Here is a 9510-nt window from a genome sequence, read left to right on the forward strand (position 1 = left end):
GTGGGAATCTGGGAAGCATCTTCAAAGCCAGTTTCTTGGCATAAGCATTATTCCTCGGTGACATTTCATGCATTCTGGAAAATTCAGGCAGAGATTCTTATGTCAGAGGAAAGCAGGACAGCGTATTCCAACGCACCCTTACATGCACAGGGTACACACGTGGATGAGGGCTTTGTGAGTGCCCAGTATTTTTATTTAAGGGTACCAGGTTGTCCCAGACAAGTGTTGCTGTCGCAGTTTTGCTCTAGTAGCGCAGGTTTCCTTAGGCCAAGTCATCTGTAACACTGGTTCTGGTTTGCATTGCCCTGTATGTAAACGTTTTCGCATCGAATAGGTTTAAATTTACATATTAACACTGAATCAAAGGCAAGTAATCGAGGTGTTCGATGACAAATCCTGCCAAAACCCAATGATCTCACTTGATGTAAGGCCATGTACTGCAATCAAATGTCTGTACTTGCAGATATCAAAATTAATTTTATGAATAAAGAATTGTTTATCTTCTGGAAGACTGATGTTCACTTTAAGTATATTTAAGCAAATCCCAACATAAACATCCTCAAATTTAATAGGTTTGATATGACTCATCAGCTCATAGATCCTCAGAGCCAGTTTTCCATCCAATATATAACCCATCCCACTGCAATAGGGAGGAAACAACTGGAATGGATATTCATCATAAGAGATGTATGACTTTCTGTAAAAGCCCCTGTAGGCAAAGTTATCTATCAGAGGATAACCAGTGAAAATGTTCTCTGAGGAATTTAGCTTCAGAAGATACTTGACCAGGTTAGCAGTGTTGATGAAGACATCAGCATCGGTCTTCATGAGGAACCTCGCGTTCGAACAGAACTCCGTGACCCACCGAAAGGCCATGATCGTTTTCAAGGTGAGGTTGTCATAAGTGTCCATAAAATCCTGGCGAATGATGTCACCGTAGAGGACGCTTTCATCCTCCACCGACAGTGCCGCAGCGTCCTCTTCTTCCTGAGTGTCCTGACCCAGTAAGAACAGGGTTAGAATTCGGCGTCCCCACCAGAAGCTCCGCGATGCCCAGGTTGCCCTGATGGCCTGCCGTGACTTCACCTCCCTGGGACGCGAAGACACCAAGATGACAAGGAAGGGGTTTGTGTCTCTGCATGGTGAGCGCTCCCGCAGGGTGAAGGGGTAGCGCTGCTTGTAGATCGGTTCATACTCATAGAAATACATCAGGTTTGTGCGCTCGATCACGGTGTTGGAGGAAAAAGTTATGTACCACATTGTTAGGACAGAAAATAGGAGGAGAAACAAAAAGATCCATTTTAATGGTCTCACATACATGGCACTAACTGGAACTGGACGGTAACTTAACTGGCAGAAGAGCATCAGTATCCTTCAAACACCATACCACAAGTTCTGGAGCGTGTTTCTTCCTGAAAGAGAAATGAAAAAGGTTTATTCAGAACACTATTATTCAAATATATGTTTTATTTCTCTTGCCTACAGCATCACTGGAAAGTGTCCTATAGCATAAGGATGACAAATCCAAGACCCATTGGTCCAGGCTCCCTGTGCATTGTCAGTCACTGCTGTATCCCAGAAACAGAACACTGAGCACAGTGTGGATTGAAACCTCACAGCTTTCCCCTTGGAAATTCCCCCTGCATAAAGCTGATCTCTGCAAAAGGTCACACGTCAAGCACCTCAGCACAACGTCTTCCACTCAGCTCTCAGGGGAGGAATACCGCCTACAAAATTAACAGCTACAAACTGCTCAGCAAACTGATGTTCAGAGGCTTCAAAAATCTGTGATTTATTTTAAAGAAAGGAAGTCCTGCTAGTTTTTATAGGCTGGAACAAATCAGCCAAGAAAGCAAGTAAAAAGAGAAGCACAAGCAAATATTTCATCCCTCATTTAAGGGCTGAGCAGCTGCTCACTCTGAATTGAAGGAATAAGTGCTGGGGGAGAAAAATCAACTTCCTTATGAGCTGCACACACACAAACACAAACCCATCTTGAAAGGCAGACCGAGCTCTTGCACTGCCCAAAGAAATGGCTACTGGCTACTCCCACAACATTAGGGAGCCATTTATTTTCTAATATGTGCTAATTAAATCAAGTGATTTAATAAAGGGGCATTGCAACCAGCTTTGTCATAGAAACTTGGAGCAGCAGAGAATCCACAGCAGCAGACAAGCCTCCAGTCTTAAAGAAGTTTCACAAATCCTTCTGTTATGTTCCATTTAAACAAACAAGACACCACAAATCCTCCTGCTACTCCCAAGGATCCCATCTGTGTTATTTTCACGATAAATCTACAAAACTGTTACTGATTGGCTTCTCTCTGTCAGGCACACCACACAAACCAAACCCACAACGTCAGGACTAGATACTCAAATCAGTACATCCTCCCAAAACTAGATTTAAAACCAGGGTCCCGGTCCTGTACCCTCCATTTAGCAGTGCTTACCTTCACTACAGCTCTTTAAAACTACATAGCCTGTGAACATGTATTAGATATTTTTAAACCGAAATAATTACAGTGTCTTACCAGGGGAGTTCCAAACTATATTCTAAATGTTTGCAGTAATAATATTTACTCTGTACTGTAAAGTATCCACAAAGGCACATTAAGGACGATGGAAGGTTCAATTTCGCAGTGCAATTAATTACTGTTACACTTCCCTTCAAAAATGATTGCCACAGGACTTGTAAATGCTTTACATTAAAACAAAATCAATCCAAACCCCAACATATCATGCTGGAATTTAGGTGAATTTGGTTTGCTAGAGCCCACCTGCCTTGTATTTCTGTGTATGATTTGACTTTAAATTAATGACCCAGCATCAGGAGCACGTTTCCCCAGTGAAGCATAGCTCACCACTTAAAATGCATTAAAGCAATTTTATACAAGTAACTACTGAGATAGAAGAGTTTCAGACTGATCCCTCTCAAAGCTAGGTTACTCCACAAACACTGTGTGGCTCACAGGAGTCAATCCTCACTTCACTGCAGGTGAACAAGTCAGTTTTATTAAGTCCCAGCTTATGAAAGACACAGAACATCAAAAGTTTTATGTTGTTTCGCTGCTTTTTCTCCACCAGGATTAAACAAACACAAGTAAAACAAAAGAGAAGTTCTGCAAGTGCAGAGGAAACTCATCAGGACTGATCAACTTTAGGGAAGTTGACTATAACTGGAAAAACCCCCCTCAGATGATCTGGTATTCACAGCTTTACAGGAAGAAAAAAAAAAGCTACTAAAAAAGCTCAACTCCTCTCACTTTTTACACACATCCCTTTCAGTGAACCATATGAAACATACATACTGGAAGAAACCAAAGTTATGGATCAGTGTTTAATTTTATACAAATAACATTTCTCAGGGCTTGATGATCACTTTCAAGCAAAAGCATACCAAAGTTTGATCAGTTTTTGACTAGCTAATGGAAGACTAACCTGATAATAAGAATTTTGATTCTTTATGGACAGCAAAGTCTGATCTCATGACATTTTGAACAACAGCATCGGAGACTGATGTCTGATTTGCTACATAATGAAAAATCTTGGGAAATAAATCATCCATTTGGGTACCTTGCCCACACACTGCAAAGCACAACCCTAAAGCCACCATACTAGTATAAAAAGCCTGTAGCACAGCTGTTCTCTTCCCTAAGGTCACATTCCTCCAGTGCTGTACTACACTGTCTGCAAGCCAGCACAGGCTTACCAAAAGAAGGCCTTTGTGGTGATCGTGGGGCAGAAAATACACTCCCCAAGACAGCTATTCCTGCAGCACAGAGAATTCAGAATACAGGCAGCCATCTTCCAACAGCAAAACTCCAAACACACGTAGAAAAGAGTAAAAGAATTAAAGGGGAATCCCTAACCACAGCTCTCCCTCAATGTGGAAATCCCCTTCTCTTTCTATTCCAATTGCTCAGCCCAAAGAAACTAGGTTGAAGAAGTGTGGTCTGACAGTTCAGCTGGCACTTTTGAGCAGTGGTGCAGCTGCAGGTCAGGTTCCCCACCACTTCCAGACTTTATTTGCCCAGGATTTTTACCTTTCAGCTGAGCCCTGGCAGCATGGGGCACACAGCAGCAGCAATAGCAGGTCAAGAACTGCTCCTTTCAGGGAAACACTTTCTATTGCTTCCAAGCAGGACAGCATGAGATGTACTGTCAGATAAAACTCATCAGCTTTAAAACAAAATTGAGATGTCCTGAGCATGCTTCAAAGAAATTTTAGATGAATTTCTCACAGTCTGCTATGGTTGGGTGGTTATTGAGTGCAGACAGGAAAAAGGTGGCAAATTATCATTAAAGTCTGGTAATTACAACAACCAATTGTCAAATTTAAGTAAAATTTAAGATTTTTAAAATACCATATTTATAATGTTAGCTGTACAGGAAAAAAAGTGTGGCTTTTGGTTTGGTTTTGTGAGGGGATTTTTCTAAAAAAAAAGCTACCAACAGAAATAGTTAAGAAATACATTCTTATTCCTGGCTTCTCTTTCTACTACCCACAGAAACTAGAGGAATTTTTGCATGATCCTGGGCTTTGACGATCTACTAAACAAATATTTCAAGTATTGCTTTAAAAAACCCTTAACTACGCGTTACCCTCACTTCAAACCGCCCAAAAATTCTCCCTCCCCGGCGCCCTTCCTCAAGGCTCAGGTGAAAGAAGATGGAGCAGCCCAAAAAGTAGAAGTCATTGTGAGGAAGCGTACCGCCCCCTGCTGAAATCTCACACAGGTTTTCCACCCGTTTCACCATGACATAAGAAGGACAATGCGGTGACAGAAGGGTATTCAGTGTTTGGGCAGCGGGTTCCCGCCGCACACCGCTGAGGCGGGTGTTCCCTTCCCTCAGCGCCTCAAGGGGCCGCGGCCGCCGTCCCCCTCCCCACCCCCTCCTCCCGACCTGCCGGCAGGGCGTTAAATGGCGGCGCCCCGTCGTGAGGGGGGAATAGTGATATTCCCCTCACAGACACGCACAGGCCGGTACCGTTATCATGCCCGTTACCGCGCTCCAGCCGCCTCCCGCCAGCCGGGTGGGGCGGGGCAGGGCAGGGTGTGGCGCCTCCCGTGCGTAGCGGCCGCGTCTCCTCACAGCACCGGCCGCGTCGTCTTCTCAGACTCACAGGGCGCCGCGGGCGCGGTGAAATTCCGCCGCTTCCTCCGTCTCCCGTCAGGATCGGCAGAACCGCGGAGTTCGGGCCCCGCGGCAGACCTGGCAGCGCCGGGAGGGCGCAGAAATGGCGCTGCTGGGCTCCCAGCCTTCCCCCGGAGCGCGGTTTGGCGCCCTGCTTGCTCCCGGCGGGCGGGCCGCCTCAGGGCTCCAGCTGGTCCCAGAGCGCCTCAGGGCTGCGCGTCAAGGCCGGGGCTTTCCGAGCAGCCCTTGCTCTCCTGCTTCAGCCACTAGAACCGATGGCGGTGAGGATTCACTCCTGAGCCTCCCCGAACTATTTCTTCCAATTACATGTTGTAAGGTGACAGGAGCACACCAGCTGTTGTGGAATTTATCCTGCTTGGACAACCTGGGAACGTACAGAGTTTATGTAAACCTACATAATTTATGAAAGGTTTATTGTCCAAAGTTTGAGTTGCGATTAATTGATGGTAAATCAGCTGTCCTGGCTTTTTGTTTAATTACTCTGGGGTTTTCAAACCAAACGCATTGGGCAAACCCAGCACAAGCGAGATAGCCTCACCCCTGCAAAGCAAATACACCTTTGGCCAAAGCAAAGGTGGTTTTCTGACTCTCTCAAATGCTTTTCCCTCGGTGTAAATGTAGGTTTAGAGCCTCTGTGTGAAGGCGGTGGCGTGCTGTACCAGGTGGAGCTGGCTGCGGCTCTGGTTTGGACTGGTGCTGGTAAATAAACTCCATGGTAAGGCAGAAGGCATGGCAGGAAGTGGCTCTGCGTCCCCAGTCTTGCTCTGAACCGAGCTCAGGTATAGTTACAAACTACAAAACCATGGATGGAGTCTTCAGGAGCTGTCTGTCTGTCCTGGAAATACGCTTGATTTGCTTATAAAAGGTCAGACATTGCTTAATGACTTCTTTAAAATGATAGTCTGATGTAATGAAGTAACAGTTGAGACCATAAATATCAAACAGTCAGAGCAAACACATAGCGCAGAGAACCATGAGTAATCTCTCCATCACAGCGCAGCCCAGGGACACCCACCATCCATCCCCCCTGTCAGGGCTTGCACAGAAGGGAGGTTTTGCCCTTGCAGAAGATAACCATATTTCAAGGAAATGGCACACTATTTTGCAGGGAATTATGGTTCATTTGACTGCGCTAACAATGTGTTTTGCATAGTTTCCCATCTTCCCATTTTACAATTTATTACACATTATTTATAAAGAAATGCAAATGCTTTATTCCCTGGTTTAATTCATCATGACCCACTCCTGGAAAAAAATCCTACACGTAATCTATACCTGTTATTAAATATGAAAAAAGCACCACAGTGAGTATGTCACTGTCATCCTTCGTTGCCCCCAATTAGTTCTGGTATAACCCTCTTAGCTTCAAGAGAAACCAGATTATAACTTGTCTGTCAGGACTGAGGTCTATTTTACGCAACATGTGTAACAGCTGAGCAACCAATGTCGTAATTATCAAAATGATTACCCTATCAGTCAGCAGCTCATTTGGCCAGAAGACCTTCACGTCTTTTTTGCTGATTGTGTACTTTGTGGAGCAAAACCAAATGGCAATAACTAATACCAGCACGTCTGGGTATAAGGGCAAATAAGCATCACAGTACTCGGTGCTCTTTGGGCCAGCCCAGCGTAGGTCTACTGCCAAAAGAATGGATGCTTGATATGAATTAATAGTAGACATTGTTTTCTATATTCTCTTTTAATTTAATTCTATTATTTGGAATGCTGGCCAGAAATGATCTTTTTGTTGAGACTTGGTTACTTCCCCCCTTCTTGTTCCTTTCCTGAAGGAAATCTTCATCCTGGATCAGTGGGCAACAATGGAGCATAATGAGGCCAACAGAAATGTTTAATTTCAGGTAGCTGAATCTCAGTGATGACCAGAAGATAACATCACTATTTAGTCTCCACCAGGCAGAGTACCTTTAAACTTGTTCACACAAATTTACCTCACCAAATTTACAATCCAGTGTAATCAAAGCAGCCAAGTTCATCTATGAGCGAGGAAGAAGAGTAACCAAGTGGGAGGCAACCGGTTAGAGCAGAACATGTTTTTCAGAGGAGTTTTTTTAGGGTTTGACAGAGTCTTTGTGCCCAAGTAGACTCACCTTAGAAACCTCTTGAGATTAACTAGTTGCTGGGGGATGAGATGCAACAGTAAATCAGGTAATTCATCAATTTTTGGATTGATAAAGATGGAAAAGCCCTAAGACTTCCCCTCCTTGCTGGCTGTGCCTATGATTTGTTCCTTTTCCAAAAGAGATTTGGATGCAGCAATGAAGGGATTTATCCCTTGGCACATACTGAAACAGGGCAGTCAGCTAGTGGTTCCCTAATCCCGCTGGGATTAGGGAGTATAACCAGGCTGCTGCCGTTTCAGTACACGCAACTTCTCAATGTAGAGTTCTTAAACGGTCATGTAAGTGTGGTTCACTGTACAAAGAGTAACCTTTGTGCTTGTGACCAGTCAGTAACGTTACTCATACTTGTTCCACCCACAGGCTTGGCACTGAACGTTACACCTTCATAAATACTGTCTGCGTGCTAGTGAGTTGATAACATCCAGCGTGTATTTATACAGAGCTTTTATTTACTTTCCGTGGCACAAAGCTGCTTCTTCCCCTTTGTCTTCCTTACTCTTTGCGCTTCACCTCACGGAGGGAGACAGACATCTTGCTGACAGAAACTGGCTTCATGGAAGAGGGCAAATTCCAGCTTTAAAGGCTTTACTGGAGAACACCACAGCACAAATGGGCCTCCAGCACACCAAACACTCCAAAGTCAAGCAAGCTAATATACTGATGTTAGGACTTGATGCTGCTGGGAAATCCACGCTGCTGTACAAGTTCAAGTACAACGATGTTTTTCTAACGATTCCAACGATTGGGTTTAATGTTGATATGATTGAAACCGCGAAGGATTTTACACTGACATTTTGGGATGTTGGAGGACAGCAGAAAATGAGACAGGTCTGGTGCAATTTCCTGGAAAACACAGATGGACTGCTGTATGTCGTGGACAGCTGTGATAAGCGACGTCTGGAGGAATCAAAGAAAGAATTTGTACTGATTTTAAAGCACGAATTTATGAAAAGCGTGCCAGTCGTCCTGCTGGCGAACAAGCAGGACTTGCCTGGAGCGTTGAACGCTGAGGAAATAACCAGGAGATTCAACATGAAGAGGTACTGCAGCGACAGAAATTGGTACGTACAACCCTGTTGTGCTATCACAGGAGAAGGTCTGTCAGAAGCTCTCCAAAGACTAACCATATTTGCAAAACAATACAGCAGGTCGAAGGAGACTTTTACAATCCTTAAGGAAATGGAAACCCTTTAATAATTTCCATCCTCAAATGCTGGTGAACTCTAATCGACATATTTTGTTGGACAGACTGTATCTGAAAAGACTGGATTCTGGAGAACTCTTCTAAATATTTATAAAGAACTTCAACAGTATTAAATGATATTGTTATATCTGCAGATGCTTCTGAGTCGCTACTCTGCAGCATATACTTGGGGTTACTCAGCTCAGAAGTGTGGCTGTTGAATGATGAAAAAGGCGGAGTTGAGCTTCTGAATTGTACAAGTGGAAACATAATAGGTGAGCAGTGCTTCAAATGCTTAAATCCAGTACGTTGTCAAGGCATAAAATAGCCAAGTTGTTTGTGCAGCAAGAAAAATGAGAGAGAAAATGTTTGGTAACAGATGCTCCATGGATGTATTTCTCATGTAGAACTGTAGTAACTCTTAGTTATGTACAAGAGAACCTGTGAATCTGAAAGAGTTGTTGGATATTACCTTGTTCTAGAGGATCTGCTCCTTACCATGCTGCAGACAAAACTGGGATCCAGCGTGTAAGGTGTAGGTCTGATGTTACGGATTTCCATGTACCAGTTTGTTTCTGCACTGTTGCATTTCTGTCCTTAGCCAAGAGCAGAGCAACGGAAGCCATGGGATCAGTCCAGCAAAGCACTGGTCTCCAGTGGGTTTCGGGGTGGGGGAGGAATGGGAGGATGGGTTCCTTGTTCGTTTTTTAACAGATCTTAGTGGATCCTGTCCTGCCTGTACTGAAGCCACCTGAAATTTTGTTACTGATAAATTTAGGTTTGATTAAATGTAGCATAAGTGGCACAGAATTGCTAATCCTATTGCTACAGTTTGTAGAAACAAATTCCAAGTGAAGTTCCTGCTTCCCAATTGATGGAGTGAATTAGCATTCTGAATGCCATTAAAGAAACGAAGGTTTGAGAACTAGAAGACTAATTGAACCGCATGAACCCTGAAAACAGTTTAAACACTAAGGCTGAAAAGGGCTTGCTCTTTTGAAAGCAAGAGAAAAGAGACCATCTAATTAT

The 9510-nt window shown here is 44.0% G+C and overlaps 2 protein-coding genes across 2 annotated transcripts; one reads left to right on the plus strand and one right to left on the minus strand.

Annotated features, from left to right (window-relative positions):
- Positions 1 to 360: 360 nt before the first annotated feature.
- On the minus strand, positions 361 to 1320 carry B3GALNT1 (beta-1,3-N-acetylgalactosaminyltransferase 1 (Globoside blood group); the record flags this gene model as incomplete). The annotated part of the gene is made up of 1 exon (XM_084267362.1): positions 361 to 1320. The coding sequence occupies one exon, from the start codon at positions 1318 to 1320 to the stop codon at positions 361 to 363; it is 960 nt and encodes a 319-aa protein (XP_084123488.1).
- A 6441-nt stretch (positions 1321 to 7761) lies between these two features.
- On the plus strand, positions 7762 to 8492 carry ARL14 (ARF like GTPase 14; the record flags this gene model as incomplete). Its single annotated transcript, XM_084267325.1, has 1 exon — positions 7762 to 8492. Exon 1 carries the CDS (start codon positions 7908 to 7910, stop codon positions 8490 to 8492), a length of 585 nt encoding a protein of 194 aa, XP_084123451.1. The 5' UTR covers positions 7762 to 7907.
- Positions 8493 to 9510: the final 1018 nt, after the last annotated feature.

This window comes from Gallinula chloropus, assembly GCF_964237585.1.
Source record: "Gallinula chloropus genome assembly, chromosome: 8".
In the NCBI taxonomy this organism is placed as follows: Eukaryota; Metazoa; Chordata; class Aves; order Gruiformes; family Rallidae; genus Gallinula; species Gallinula chloropus.